At 36.0% G+C, this 16,783-nt stretch overlaps 1 protein-coding gene across 1 annotated transcript in view; it reads right to left on the reverse strand.

Moving 5' to 3' along the window:
- Nucleotides 1-16,783, reverse strand: part of DNAH7 (dynein axonemal heavy chain 7) — a 112,625-nt gene that overhangs the window by 73,744 nt on the left and 22,098 nt on the right. Inside the window, exons 16-21 of the mRNA XM_075755785.1 lie at nucleotides 15,878-16,024; nucleotides 14,683-15,368; nucleotides 12,098-12,284; nucleotides 5,491-5,684; nucleotides 4,164-4,362; nucleotides 2,492-2,632 (exon numbers count right to left, since the gene is read on the reverse strand). Of these exons, the coding sequence (XP_075611900.1) occupies nucleotides 2,492-2,632; nucleotides 4,164-4,362; nucleotides 5,491-5,684; nucleotides 12,098-12,284; nucleotides 14,683-15,368; nucleotides 15,878-16,024 (1,554 nt within the window). The remainder of the gene's footprint in view (nucleotides 1-2,491; nucleotides 2,633-4,163; nucleotides 4,363-5,490; nucleotides 5,685-12,097; nucleotides 12,285-14,682; nucleotides 15,369-15,877; nucleotides 16,025-16,783) is intronic.

Here is a 16,783-nt window from a genome sequence, read left to right on the forward strand (position 1 = left end):
GTGGTTAAGTGCCTTACTGAATTGAAATACAAAAGTGGGAATTAACCTTAGTAGTACATTTACAACAAAGTATGTTTCTAGAGACGAATGGCTTCTATTTGTCTGGAGAAAAACTCACTTAGGCCTGGTTTAGATTTTTCTCCCTGCTAGCCTACTGCTCGTCTCCAAACACACTGGCGACTGGTAACTCTCAAGAGATTATGATGATTTTAAGATCTCTCATCTCAGCTAGCTGTTTTCCAAACATTAGGTTTGGATAATCATCTGCTTAGTATGACTTATACTGATGTATTCTCATAAAAAAAAAAACCACAGAGTTCAAAAGCAGTTCATTCTCACAGTGTTGCATTAGAAGTTCTGACCAGGACAATATCTGAAATATATCACTTAAGTCAGGCATAATAACCCACTTGCTTACCACCAAGTTTTCCTCAGCAAACATGAGATATCAGTTGAGGCACGGAATATGTCCTCAACTCCCATACCAGTAATATTCCTTGGTGCTATCCTTTTGACCATATGACTCTATTTCACTGAGAATGCACATGGTCCACAAGACAATGTTCTCAAAATTTATGAAACGCCTTTGTTTTTATACAGCATCTTAGTTCATTATTTGGTTTTAATAAGAAATGCGCACCTTTGATTTATGTATCTGCATCACAACAGTTATTTGTTGGAAACAACTCAAAAATGTTTGAAAGGGAGTATGTGTGTGTGCATGCGAGTGTGAACATATATTTAATATTAGTGACTTAAATGATATTGGCATCCTGTCCCAGAATACACTGAAGTGCTTTAGGCAGAATGAAGTACTTTTGGCCTCTCATGTGGTCACTGATTGCCTGTCATGTTTTTTATGCTTTAGTATACAACATAGGAATGGAAAAGAGAAAGAGTATTGAAGGCTGAGAGTTGTTCTCCCACAGATTTGTGAGAGATTGTCAGGAGAAGCAAATACCTCTCCACTGCTTCACTACATACAAGGTCCTTTCCACAGCAGAATGAAGATTTTTGGTCTGAAGCCAGATGAGCAGAATTCCCACTGCAACAGAATTTGAGTGAAAGCTACAGGAAGGTTTCCCTGCATGCCCATGTACAGAAAAGGTTTGATACAGATCAGCACAAGAGCTTTTGTCTAGGCTCAGAATTCTATAATAAACATTCCTAAAAGCAAGCTAATTTAACCCTTGCTTAACTTCCTCTTTTATTCACTGACAACATTAACTACAGACTCATTAATGTGAGGTTGGGTTTGGTTTTGGTTTTTAATCGAAAATCTCTAAGATTAGAAATCCTGTCTCTCCTTCCTGAAAGTCTTTCACTAATTAAAGATAAATGGTGCAGAGTATGTAGAAGCCTTATTTCTTTTCCCAGGAAACGGTGGATCTCCTCTATTACTAGGAAAAGAAAATATTTTCAAATCTTTTTCAAATCTTCTGATCTGTTGCAAGATTTATTTCTTGTATTAGCAGATCATGTCCTCTACTTCCTTTAATTCCCTCTTCCAAGACACTCAGAAGCTTCCTACCCTTGTATGTCAGAAGCTGCTCATAAAAGGCACTATTACCAGGAGCCATTACTTCAACTTCTGAATAAGCAGAAAGTGTTATACAGCCTTTAAATACTGTTCCGTATATGGATTAAAGATTAGATTTAACTTTGTGTTTGTGGTACAGGTCAGCTATATATGAACAGGGAGAAGCCAAAAACACAATACTGTAGAAGCTCTTTCAATTTTCAATTTGTCATTGCGAAAAATAGGAATGAAGAGAAGACTACAATGAAGCATCCCAAAGTTATAACTTCATGTATAACTGTGAAAACCTTGATGTTTCTTTCTGTCCAAACACCAGAGAATGAAATTCTAGTTGCCTCATCTGATGGCGCTAATTCTGGAACACTTCCAAATACAACAGGTGAGAGCATTAAGTCTTAGCGATAAATAGAAGAAAGATTTTACAAAACACGTATCCTGAACCTTAATTCAATGCCTTAAGTACCTTTAATTCCCACTAGCATTAGCTAATAGATTATAAATTCTGTACCAGTCACGCATATACGTTTATTCATTATTTGACAAGGTTGAGGATGGTATATGTCTTCTAATGCTAGTCCCAGTCCATCTTCATAAAAAGCACTAAACATTAATGAAGATAAGTTAGACTTCTGAACCAGAGACAGACAAGCTGCCTTAGTCTGTACACCTGAATACATCACTACGCTGATTTCACAGATACATGTCATCTACATGTTGAGCTAAATAGAATGCACTCTGACATAGTGCAGAAGCATTGGTGCCTACATCCAAAAGGAAATATTAACATCAAAGTCTTCAAGGATCCCATTTCAGGTAGATCTTTCAAGTAGATATCTAAAAGATTAACTATTACATTGAACACTTACTCATCCAAAAATGTTATTACCAAAGGTTTGGTTTACCACTGCATTATATCAATTTGACATAAATTTAAATTTAAAATATTCTTACCATTTGGCCATTTCTAATAGACATCTGCACTTGCATTGTCCAGAAAGTTTGCGATACACAAAGAATTGTTTGTCCAGGCCACTCCCTTACCCAATTAACACGTGGAGTTTTTGGATAAGCTTCAAGTGCACATCCAATGACCTAGACAGGAAAAAGCACACTATAACTACATACGAAAACAGGTAATGTTCAGTTTTAGAATTAATTTATGTCAGGTTATATTACTGAGAATAAAAAATAAATCAGGGTCTAAATTCAGCCTCAAATTCAACTCTATAATACTGATATCTTGCAAGCAAATCTCTCAACAAAGCTCAAAGCCCCCCAAAATGTCATAATATGAACAAAGTGATCACATCAAATTTCTGAGAATTGATTTCACGACACATTCTGAAATGATTCTTGGCCATCAGATACTTAAAATTTTCTAGCTCCATCTACAATGAAACTATAAAACAGGTACAAATACAATTTAGTTAGAAGTAAGATCCTAAACTGAATGTTTTTTCATCTGTTCATTCTAGTAAAACCCAGAGCTTTTATTTTTGCAGATCATATTATTTAAACTTATGTCTAATTTCAAGTGTATTTTCTAATAATAGAATAATTAACGTGGTTCTAGTGCCACTCAAGGATAATGCCAATTGAATCAAAACTTGCACTGGAAAAGAATCTTCCAGTCTATACCAACAGGTTATTTTTCCTGCCATTAACAAGACCCAAGCAAGAATAAAGTCTTATTATCAACAAACTCCTCAATAAATTCGGATGGCTGCTCATACAAGCAGCGTAAACTACCTGAGTGAAAATCTGCCATTTGCTTTGCAGTTCAAGCCTCTTCGCTTTTAACTATCTATACACACAATAACATCAATAAAAAAAATACATCTGTGAGGAGAAAATGTGTTTGTATTGACATTAAAACTATGTAAATGCTGTCTGGTTTAGATCATTATAAAAGTTCTGTAGTCAAAGCTAAATGCAGACAAATGGTGCTGAACCATTTCTTATTCATGCAGCTCAGTTTGTCCATGTCTGATATGCACCAAATAGATCAAGTTATTCACCTTCTTCTGTACTGATATGTCACTACAATAACTAAACTGTTGTACTGTAAGACAGAGTCAGGGAAAGTGTGTGCACATTTAATTACCTCACTTGACACTGAAAAGGACCACAAAAAAGAAGATGACAAAGATAGCTAAATATATAACACAATGATGAGACACTGTAAACATCAGAATGATACGATCTGAGAGAACAGTTAAGGGTCTTGATTAATGTAGCCATAATTAAGAGGAACATTAAAAAGGGGGGGGGGGGGGGGGAGCAAACTTTCAGTTTAATCTTGTCCCTTAATAAGACATCAAGTGTAGAACAATCTCTGGCAAAAGAATCCTTGGCACAAATGTTTTTGACTCTACCACTTAATTTTAAAGAATTTTAGAGAATTTTACAACCAGAAATTGACACCAGAACTAAAAAAAAAACCAAAAAACCACCAACCAACCACAAAGCCAAAAACGTATAACCTTTAAAGACTAAATTCATGGGTTTAATATTCATGCTAGGCACAAGAATAAAAAAGTGAATTCAGTACATGTTAACGTTTACTGAAGAAATCAATGCTAAATGACATTAGCCTAGAAAATAAGAGGTTAAGACTTGTTACCTTGTGGACAGACTTCAGCATAGCTGCTTCCAGTTCAACCAGCCACTTTTCAACTTGACCTCTAGCTTCTGATGTCGAGATTGTCTCTACGAGTTCCACAGTCTCTCCTTCACTACTTTTAATATGTGTAATATCTAATACCTCAGTAAATTCCACTCTTGCAATTCCTTCAAAACACTTTTTCAAGTGAGGTTGTACTCTAGAAAACAAAACTAGTATTGTACCACTGCTGACAACTTTTTCTTGCCAATGCTACCAAAGAAGTTCTATTAAAAAAAAATTCTGAACAATTTACTTAAAAGATCATTTTATGTTTGTATAAAAAAAAGTTTATCCTCAACAGTAATTCTTGTGTACTACCCCTTGCAAGGTGCCTACCACAATATTTTTTGAAGATCGGTTTAAAGATGTAAAATATTACTTAAAGTCTCTGCAACATACAAACAAGTAAGGATAAACAAGTATTCTTTCTTTATCTGATAATCCACCTGCAGTACATAAAATTCCATTATTTATATCCCAGCAAACTATAGTAAACATTAAGGAATTTGAGAAAAGCAACCAAATACAACCTTAACACAATAGCTTGTAATAAACAAATAAATAAAAACCTTTAAGATTGTTTTCCTCCCAAGATCTTTTATCCTGTTCATTGCAGTGTATATTTTTCTGTGACTGAGCTGGCTTTTTATTGGGGGTTTTTTTGTTCTTATTTTTGCATTTCCTTGCACTGCATTCACTGCATGCTATCAAGTCTGCATATTGGAAATCAAGCCCCAGTTCCTCTGCTTACAGCAAAGGCTATATTGCTTAACGAGATCGCTTCTGCAGGAATCTTGTAGAGTTTATTCCACTCACTATCAGAAGGACTTAAACTGAATTATACTTTTTGCAGTCTAATCCTGAATGAGTCAGGTGATTAGAAATCCCAGAGTTAAAACATGGCAAAAAAAAATCTGAAATACTTTAATTAGGTCTGCACCCAAAAAGGTAAAACTCAAGTCAGCAGTATACAGGTTCCATCTGATATTCAATTTTCTAATGGGAAAAATCAGGTATGTTAATTTCACCATGAATTACTATATGGACTTCTGATCCTTCTGAAAACCAGTGTATAGAAGGGTTACTAGTTTAGAAAATAGAACTGAATTTAATTACCCACATTAAAAATTACTCTGTGTTCACCTATCAAAATCTAACCAAGTAGATACTTAACACCATAACTGTTAGTCAGAAAAAAAGAGAGCTCTGGGCTCAGAGAAACAATATGACAAGACTATCTGCATGCACTCAGGGTCACAAATACATCTCTTAAATATTACCATACCGAGTAGGATCTTTGGTCTCTGAAAGAATTTCAAGCAGTTCATCATTAGATAAAAAAAAGAATCTGGGGAAAAACAGGCGCTTCTTCTCTAGGTATTCATTAAGTCCCTTGAGAATTAGCTCCAGAAATTCATTGCACTTCCTCAGTTTTTCCAACATCTTGTCTATTATTACTACTGTCAGCACACCCTTGCCCTGGAAAAGAAATTATTCCAGATGTTAATGTTGATGGCTTCTCAAGTAAATCACCACACAGCACTACAGGAAGTCTTAAGCAAAATTAATCTTTATTTCAAATTCTGCTTTACTCAAACCATTGTCAGTGTTACAATTTCCTAACCTTCTTCATTTGCCAGGGTTCACTGGAAAAGTAGTTAGGCAGTTGGTGTTAAAGTAAATTTTTCAAAACATGAACTATTATTTTTGAAAATAATTAATTCATCAAACAGTGCAACTCCCAACATTCTGTTGGAGCACCATCAATTTATACAAGCTATTCAATTGGATTATGTAATTAAGCAACATGAACAATTAAAACATTTTGATGGATTTTTAAAAGCGTACATTTACGACTACAATGCCATCACACATTTAGTAGTAATCATTTATCAGCGTTCAATGCAAAAATATTTCCTTCCATATAAAATATATAAATATATGCAGAAGATTATAAGTATTGACATGGCAAAGTTATACATAGGCAACACTGACACTTCAGTACTAAATAATAATGTGGTCTAAAAAAAGGTTTTCTCTGATCCTAATACATTTACTAGCTAAATACATGTTTAAAGGTTTTTGCTAACAAAATGTGAAAAGTTATACTTGCTTTAGGAGTATAAAAAAATTTATATTTTTATTTCTTTTTACAATAGAAATAGATTAAGACCTGTCAAGATACACTATTGGATAAACACTGGGTTTCTTATATTTATACACTGTGTAGATGACAAAATATACATTAAGACATATAGAGCTTTCCAAATTCTTTCTAGTGCTTTACAAATTAACCTCTCAAATTGAATTAATATAAATGCTTAGAAAAGCTACTGCATAAGATGAAAGTTCTCTGAATTAATACAATAACAAAAAAGATTTTGAAAAGTTGTAAAGGTTGCCAAGCTAAGAAGCTTTAAAGAAATACAGGTGTCCAAACATCAGGTTCTAGCATTTAATATGCCTTATAACCAATTTATAGCCTAATCATCATTAAATTTTTTAATCCTGCTCACCAAGCATGGGGTTTTGGGAATGAGACACACATTGCAAAGTAGGAAAATGTGCAGATTTATGACTGAGGAAGTCAAACCAAGCAAATGCTTCTGCTCCATTCCAGTACAGACTTGGGCTCATCTGTGACTGGATTTATTCTAGTTCAGTTCTAGTTCATGCCCATGCCAGTACGTTAACTGACTTGTTAACCGTGAACTGATTCAAGCCCACTCATGTTGCAATGGATAACGTTCTACAATGACAAAGTCCTGGCAAGGAAATGGAGATTGATTAATCCCAATCCCCTCCTCCACTTCCCAAAGCCTGGGAACACAGCTTCTGCCATAGCTTCTCCCTTACTACCTAAATCAGACTGCATTTCCCAGGAATTTAAATAGGGCCAAAATGACCACAGGTGAGATAGAAACAGAGCTAACTAGAAATGTTAGTCAACATTTAGGTCCCTTCTGCTCTGTCCAGTGAGTCTGCACATGTAAGCACACAGCATAGAACACATACCCAGGATTAAAAGGAAAAAAGCCACAGGTATATCCAAACAAAAGAAGCACCAAAGAGAGTGATAGGGAGAATTTCAGTCTACTCAATGTACTGAGGGGCTAGAAGAACTGCTGACAGTAACAATAAAGAATAGTCCCAACAACAGACAGCAGAAATCAAAGATGCACCCATACTATTTCCACTAGGAACAGCTTTGTCAGAGCCCATTACAAATACAGAATGTCCCACTCAGAAAAGTCCCTGATAGAGTTTGCGGTGTCACAGATTCACAGAGCAGAAGCACAGATGACTCATGTTGCAAGGGACAGATGAGGAGAGACAAGCTAGACTGCTGTGCAAAGCTCAGAAGGTGCAAAAGATATCTGTAAGAAACAAAACCCTCATAGGGTGACAATACAGATTCAACCCAGTAACTTGACTACTGTTCAGCTTCGGTTTGGTAAATTTAATAACAAATTCCAAGTTCAGTTTCAGTTCAAAAACTCATAACTTTTTGAAATTATTCGCATGCACATTCAGCTTTGGTTCAATTCCCTGCTCACATTACACATGTACTTCCAATCTACTGAAAAAACCCAGAATTGGATGTTAATCTAATTGATCTTCATGGGGGTTCACCTCCCTAATACAATAGTGTTCCTTTGTACATGAAATACATTTACCTTGTTACTTGCCTCTTCCATCATACCAAACAAAAACCAACTCAATAGCTACATATACTTTTCATCTATACATAGACAATTAAGGTGTCAGCATGCAAACTTATTTCATAATTGGTTTTATGAAACAGTTTTTAATGCACAAATAACAGCATAACTATACATTGTCAGAGTTCTTGTTCCCTTTCTTAGCATATTTATCATCAGCAAATAGAATAAGTGCAACTGGTTTTATAAATAGGATTGTTCCTGCTTGTTTTTTTCTTTCATATGAGAAAAAGTCAGGAAAAAAAAATTATGCTTCAACATAGATTTCCTATTTACAGTTCTACTAAGTCATGAAGAAAAAAAGGGAATGCCATCATTCTTAGTCATTCAAAACATCAGTGTAACTTAGTGACACTGTCAGTGTCAATTAGGGGGTAAAAAATGTATCAAGAAAATAGTATAAATCAGGCATATAAAAATAGTTTGAGTACCCTGTTAAAAGACCATCACTAACTCTAGTTTCTAAATATAATTAACATATCACAGGTTACAGCCTAGAATATTTTTTTGGTTGGATTTTTTTTCTTGCTTTTTTTTGGCTTTTTCTGCTTTCTTCCCCACAAAGACAGAAAAGCTTCCATATCCTAGATTATTTTTTTTAAATTTATGGGAAGTGGAAATTAAACCACTAAGTAATTTAACCCTCTTTAACATGCATTGCTTAAATTAGATATTTAAAATGAAAGAATAATATATGACTGTTCAAATTTGTGATGAAAAGCTAAGAAAACAAAGGAATTTTATAATACACAGCAATTTTATAATACAATGGGATATAAATGCAAAAAAGCACGAACAGACTCAAGTTAGGTTTATGCTTTAAGAAAGACCATTCGTATAGACCAGGGAAGAGCATTCTTTTAAGCTATGAAACTCAAACATTACATTTGTGGAAACAGAGTGCCACCTTCTGGAAAATAACGCCTACTTGTTTAGGCAAAATCAACATTAGATTGTTAAACTTCCATTCCGGCATTTAGAGTCTTCTTTACAAACAAAAGATGACTCTTTTTACTGCCAATGACAATATATCTCTCATTCCAAAAATACTTTGTATTTGATTACCATTGAATGTCTGAATTAGAAGATTTTATCAAAACAGATTATCCAGCACACAATGTTCAGAAATACACTGAACAAAATTCTGAAATTCTTGCCCTTTTTTATTTTTACCCAATTTCTTCCCCAAAATGAATACTATTGATTTCACAGCTCTATGGGATAAATTCTTGATTTTCTTCTAAATCAGAAGAAAGAAAGATAAAGAAGAGGGGGAAGGAGTGTAAGATGGAGGGAGAAAGACAGAAAGAAGGAGAAAGGGGAGAAAGGGAAGGAGAAAGAAAGAAGATGATAAAAAATGAAAAATAACTTTATTTTTAATTTATCAAGCTGAATTGCCAGGAAATAAAGCAGATGCTTCTTTCTGTATACTACACATTTTCTGTATTCCTACATTAACTCCATATCTGCAATCTGAAAAGAACCCAAATCAAAAGCTTTTAAGACTGAGTGAAGGTTTTAGCATTTGTCCTAATGACATAATGGATCTCTGAAAGGTCTGCAAAGGCAGGAGACTGATGAAAATACAGCTGTACTGGGTTTGCATGACAAGGTTTTGGTAGCAGGGGGGCTACAGGGGTGGCTTCCATGAGAAGCTGCTAGAAGCTTCCCCTATGTCCGATAAAGCCAATGCCAGCTGGCTCCAAGATGGACCTGCCACTGGCCAAGGCTGAGCCCATCAGTGACAGCAATAGCACCTCTGGGATAACATAGTTAAGAAAGGGGGGGAAAAAACCTGCACAACACCAGGAGCAATTGCAGCTGGAGAGAGGAGTAAGAATATGCAAGAGGAAAAACTCTGCAGACACCAAGGTCAATGAAAAAGGAGGGGGAGAAGGGGCTCCAGGCACTGGAGTAGATTCCCCTGCAGCCCGTGGTGAAGACCATGGTGAGGCAGGCTGTCCCCTTGCAGCCCATGGAGGTTAGTGGTGGAGCAGATATCCACCTGCAGTCCATGGAGGACCGCAATCCACACCAGAGCAGTTGGATGTCCAAAGGAAGCTGTGACCCTGCAGGAAGCCCGCACTGGAGCAGGCTTCTGGCAGGATCTGTGGACCCATGGAGAGAGAAGCCCAGGCTGGAGCAGGTTTGCCGGCAGGACTTGGGACTCCATGGGGGACCCACGCTGGAGCAGTTTGTTCCTGAAGGACTGCACCCCATGGAAAGGACTCAGGCTGGAATCGTGGCTGAAGAACTGCAGCCCCTGGGAAGGACTCATGCTGGAGAAGTTTGTGGAGGACTGTCTCCCATGGGAGGGACCCCATGCTGGAGTAGGGGAAGAGTGCGAGGAGTCCTCCCCCTGAGGAAGGAGGAGCGGCAGAGACAACGTGGGATGAACTGACTGCAACCCCCATTCCGCATCTTCCTGTGCTACTTGTGGGGGAGTAGGTAGAGAAATTGGGAGTGAAGTTAAGCCTGGGCAGAAGGGAAGGATAGAGGGAAAGGTGTTTTTAAGATTGGGTTTATTTCTCGTTACTCAACTGATTTGATTGGTAATAAATTAAATTAATTGTCCTGAGTTGAGTCTGTTTTGCATGTGATGGTAATTGGTGAGTGATCTCCCCCTGGCCTTATCTCAACCCATTAGCCTTTTGTTATATTTTTTCTCCCCTGTCCAGCTGAGGAGAGGGAGTGATAGAGTGGCTTTGGTGGGCACCTGATGTCCAGCCAGGGTTGACCCACCACAAAAGCTTCTAATATTTTCCTTCAAATGGCAACCTTATATCCCTACTCTGGAAAACAGTGGACCTCATAAATCTTCTCAAGTCTGTTGAATATTTTAGTAAGCTCAGTTAAAAAAAAAATTAAGAATGCAACATCCTACTAGAAACATCCTTGATATTAGGGACTTTTTTCAGAATGAACGCAGTTTTCTCTAAACATTTTTAGAATCATTAGAATTACATAACAGGATTACCAGAATTACTAGGTAACTGGTTATTCCCTGAGGAACAGAATTTGTAGAGCATGCATTCAGACCATTGATCATGTTATTGTTGAAGAATCAGCTGTGCCAGTTTCAGATGTTACCTCTTCCCTTAGTAGTACCACATCTTTGCTAGAAGCTATTGCCCTCTCAGCAGAAGAGATTGTAGGAGTGTTCTTCATCCAGTTAGGCTAGCAAATATAGCCAATCTAACCCAATCCAAGCCTGAGATCATCTAACTACTGAAGGAAAGAGCATTCATATGATCTCATCAATTGGTCCTAATAACAGCGCTAACTTCCAGAAAGGGTCCAATAAGAAGCAGACTGGCAAGACAGTAACATTTTGAACTGCTAGATGTGTGCAGTGATGGTGTCTGACAACTGCCTTTTGTACTAATTTATAGTAGATCAGAATAGTACTTTTGAAGCAAGTTAAATATCTAAACATTTTAAAGTCATACAGGCATCTCTACCATTCCATATGCAAATAAACAGCATTTTTCAAAAGAAACAGTGAGTATAAAATTTAATTGATTCATATCAGTTGACCTACAGTGCCAAGATCATCATTGCTGTGTCACTTTGGTTTGTATGCTGCTTAATTTTACTCACTAGAAAGGCACATGACCTATGAGAAGAGGTTGGGCGAGTTGGACTTGTTCGGTTTGGTGAAGTGGAAATTAAGGTAGAATTTAACTGTAGCCAGCAACTACATAAAGAGCAATTGAAAAAAAACAGAGCCAAATTCTCAGCAGTGACAGCTGGGCAACAAGGGGCAACAGGTACATATCTTTGCTTGGGAGGTTCAGATTGGACATTAGGAAAAAATCATTCACTAGGAAGGTACCACAGCACTGAAGTCTCTGGAGGTAATCTGCAAGAAATCTCTGTCCTTGGAGATTTTTTAAATTTGGCTAAACAAATCCGAGGCTGACCTGATGTAGTGTTGGCAAAAGTTCTGCTTTTAGAAAGAAGTTAGACTAACTGAACTGCAGTGGCCCCTCCCAATCAATGCTTCTATGATTCTATGTGAAACAGTTCTGCAAAACAATTTTTAAAAGAATCTAAAAAAGGAGGCTAAGATGAAATAGAAAATAGGTTACCGTGTTATCAGAAGCAATTTTTTGGGGGTACGTACTAAAATTCATGCTAAAAATGCTATCTTAAGATAGCGGTACTTACCTGAAAAACTGCTTTCATTAAGTCTTTCCATATCCTAACGACAGAACTGAATCGTCTACTTTCCTCGGGCATCTGAGCCATGATGTCAGGAGAACTGAAAATTGGCTCTAAATAAAGCCAAGTAGCCTGAACCTTCAGCCATTCATCCAGGATCTCCTGTACCAATAATAGCTTTCCTTCCCATTCCCTATAAAATAGCATTAGTTCAAATGCATTAATTGATGCTTCCCATAAAGCATTTCCAGCACACTGCTAAGATCTTTTTTGGAAATTTTCATATTCATCAGCAAGGACAACAAGTATAATTTTTAAGATTTCAGCAGATTATCGTAGTCACCTAGCCTGATATCCTGCATAACAAAGTCCACGTTAATTTCTGCAACTGGATCATCTGTAAAGTTGACTGTAGGATTTAATGAAATAGGTTAATCCAATAAATAGACTAGCATTATCAGTGAGTAAGCATAGCACATACTTTAGCATGTCATAGTATCTGTGGACAAATTCACTTCAACTGAGTATGTAATCTGGTTTCTGGCATACACCAAAGCCCAGACTACTATTTCTGTTTGCTAATCTAGACAGGCTGAGATGGCAAAGACAGACATGAAAGTAACCTAAACTACTAAATCAAAAATATGTAGACATTGTCCTAAAAAGACATATGGTCTTAATTAAAAGATTTCAAATAGTAAATAGTCCAATGGAGTCCAATGGTTAAGTCACATTTTATTTCTGACTTAGAATTCCAAATGTGGATGTTGAAAACATCTGTCTGATAGATTACAGTCCTTCAACATTACTGCACACCACCATGGGTACAGAATATTATAATTCAACAGCTAATCAGTCTTTCCTTTCAATTGCCAAAAATTCAAGATCCTTTAGTCTACCATTTTTTCTAGAGTCTCCTCTATTTTTCTACATCATTTAAAATTAACACCACCATTTGACACTCCTTACTATCTCACCAATATCAGACAGATGTGATATTATCAGTTCTCTAATGTCATTGGTATTCCTAATTCACTGACCTAAGCAATTTGCAAAAAATATATAAAAATAAAATGCTATATATAATCCTATAAAAAGTACATGTATTCTTTTTCCTGTATAAAAACAGTGAGTATCATTTTTTACAACTCTTATGCTACTGGACAGTTCAGATAAAATTATTGCCTAAGTTCATTTATACAATAAATATTTTAACAGCATGCACTTTTTATAATAATTCTATCAACAGGACACTCATATATGGGCTGTACTGAGTTCTGTAAAATGATACATATGAAAGCATACTTCTTCCTTCATTCATTTCCCTGTCACAGATCCTAAACAACAGATAGCTTTGCTTGCATGTACCTTCTCCTCTACTTGAAGTCCCTCTTTCATTTTTTAGGTATTGGTACCTCATCTCTAGTGATTTTGCTTCTACCAAGAGGTAGAGAAAAATGCAGCTTTCCAAGAGGAAAGTTAGGCAGGTCAATTAATTTGCTTACACCAAAAGTACACAAAAATGAAGACAAGGAATTTGGAATAATCTCTGGTGCAATCCAGAATTCTACATGCTTTGTTGGGTTATTGAGAAAGCAGCCATTGTGTAGTTACCTCAAAGACTGAAGTAATAGTAATAGCTTGCATTATTACAAATGCTGTCAGTCACCAAAAAACTCTGATGAAATTATCATGATGTGCTTACTCTTTTTAAACAGGCAAAACCTACCATTTTACATTAATAAGGAAGTAACTCTTATACTACAGTACAATAGTAATTAGAGAATTAATACTTATTGGAACGTGTATGTATATGAAAGTGTATATTCATATTTATTGAATATCTGAAATAGCATTTTTGCAGGTTAATGGGAGTTTGGAGGTACTTATATAACTAGATAACTATAGCCAAACTTTAGATTAAAGATTTTTGTTTTTTCACAATATGGCTATGTTTGGGGGATTTAAGAAGCAAGTAAAGTATTTATTGAGGAAAGAGACAAAATCAGATTAAAATCTATACTCAAAGATGGATGTACAGAATTTTTAACATGCAATGCTAAGTTTTAAAATTTAATTTTCTGCATTAGGAAAAAAAAAAATAAATCTTTTATCACTTCCCTGAAATTTGCCTTGTTTTCATTCTCTTCATCTCCCTTTCATAAGCCCTAGCATTTTTAATTGTTGAAGATCTAAAAAGATTCAGTAGCTTTATAATTTAGGTAGAAAGTTTAGACTATATTCTTTTAGTCTACAACCTTTCCATCTATTCCTCAGATATGTTTTATGTGGTAAAACAAAAGGTAATGTTATGATGCACATGGTACCTTACGTACCAGACGGCATTAAAAATGTTTAGCCACCTCTCCAATGCATTAACATTTCCCATATTGTTAATTAAAAGTAAAAATCAGCTTTATGAGATTAAATAGTGCGTAGCTGACATGGGACAAAAGCTCTAGCCCTTTAAAATTAGATTAATTCACTGCTAAAAGGAGAATAAACAAAACCATTTGAAGTCCCTATGCTTTACATTAAGCAGAAAAGATTTCTTATTTGGTAACATTTCTATTAGAAAAAAAAAAAATTACCTTATTCTATTTTCACAATGCTTAATGAATGGAGATCCTCTCATAGTCTGAGTTTTGACAATGTGGTCATCCAATAACATCTGAATATCATCTACAGATGACAAAATATGGGTTCCTGTTTCTCTGTAGGCAAGAAGAGTGAATTCCATTTGATCCCATTCAGAAATCATTTTTGTTAAAGCTTTCTCAAGTGAATGTTCTTTACTGGCTGTTTCACTGATGGTCTCAAACTTTTCTAGGAACTGTTCAAGATGCAAGTTAATATATGATAAGACATTTGAGTCTTCAGAAGGAGACAGTGGTAAACCAGCAATTTTTGACATCTCTTCCCAGTGTCTTTCTTGCAAACCAGGATTGCAAATCACTTGGATTAGAGGAATGTGGCATCTGAATTCCTCCACTTTTGATTTAACCTGTCTTGCTATTGTTAACGCATTTGGAGAATTGTGGAAGGCTTTTTCTAGTTTATACAGTCCATGCCAGTAGTTTCCTACATCTACCTCTACTTTGTCTGGATCCACTTCTGTAAGTGATCCCTCTGTCCAGTCTTTGTGTTTTCTGTTGAATTCAAGAGTCATATCATAGAGGCAAAGATATGGAGCAAGAGTATTCCGGAGGTTTTTATGCTGAGGGTACTGAGATACTGGCCATCCAAAGGACTCTTCTTCTGAATTAAATTGATCAATCTGTTGAGACATAAACGAGGTCTGAAATACAAAGCTGTTCGTGATACCAGGTCCTTACCACAGGAATTAGAGAGGTTTTCTGGGGTTTTCAACAAGTTTCAAATTAAGCATTCATGCTAGTCAATAGAGAGATATATTTAGAGGTTTAAAATGGTACCTGGGCATTCCTCTATAATTTGCATTATCATGGTGGCTTTAACAGATGGGAGATAATAATGAGCATCAGGAGTTGCACTTCCAAGAACATAGCAAACCTACATAAACTTAATCCACTCTTCCACTATGCAAAATGCTGCCATATTAACTCAAGACCACATAGTAACAAATTACTGTGCTCAGGAAATTTGCAGTTTAAATCGCAAATCACGTAAAAATATTTCATAGCTGAATTAAGAATTCTTTTGCCACATCTCAGTAACTGCATTACTGAGATAACTGTTGATTCTGATAACACAAATACTAAGATTTACAATTTAAAATATTGGACTAGTTTAGACTATAATCTGTACCTTTTCAGCAGCAAGATCCAATTTTGTATTTAATGCCTGAGCTTTCTTCAAATACCTGTTGACTTCCTGAATATCTCCCAATGTGCTAAGTTCTTCAACCTGCTTAGAGTAGCTTTTCAGTTCCTCAACAAATTGTTCACAGCGTATCTAAACATGAAGCAAGCATATTAATTTAAAAAAAAAAATCACAATAAATTTCTGTAAAAAGAAGGAATAACTACTCTGATTTGCTATAGTAGGACACTTCATACTTGCAGAAAACCCAAGATATACAACATATTTGCACATAAGTATCTTATTCCACCCAAATTACAGAATTTGCCCTGAATCCTACTGTTACCTGAAGTGACTTATTGGGCTGTCAGATGTGACTTTGGGTTCTATGTCATAGGAACTTCTGCTCTCTCTGATGGACACAGTCAGCAGGCTAATAATAGAAAGCTAAATTCAAATGCCTAGCATAACTCAAATTAAAATAGAATAATAGGATTAGATTAATAAAATGACAGATGAAGCTAAACAGTTTCACAAGACAGAGACGCCTGTTGTCCTGAAGACATACAGTTCAAGGATACTTTTTTCCTCATATATCCGACTCCACAACACGTATTTCATATTATCAGTAGTGGTCAGTGTCTGAAACCAAGCATCAAACCATACAAAGCAGTAACATGTTTGAAGATAACACAGTCTATGCTGCATGTTTATTTATAACACAAGTCCCGCTCTGTACTTTAGAATAGAATATTTCAGTTGGAAATGACCTACAACGATCATCTAGTCCAACTGCCTGACCAATTCGCGCCTGACCAAAAGCTAAATCTTACTAAGGGCATTGTCCAAATGCCTTGAAAACTGAGAGGCCTGGGGCATTGACCAACTCTCTAGGAAGCCTGTTCCAGTGTT

Source organism: Balearica regulorum, chromosome 6 (assembly GCF_011004875.1).
Source record: "Balearica regulorum gibbericeps isolate bBalReg1 chromosome 6, bBalReg1.pri, whole genome shotgun sequence".
NCBI classification, from domain to species: domain Eukaryota; kingdom Metazoa; phylum Chordata; class Aves; order Gruiformes; family Gruidae; genus Balearica; species Balearica regulorum.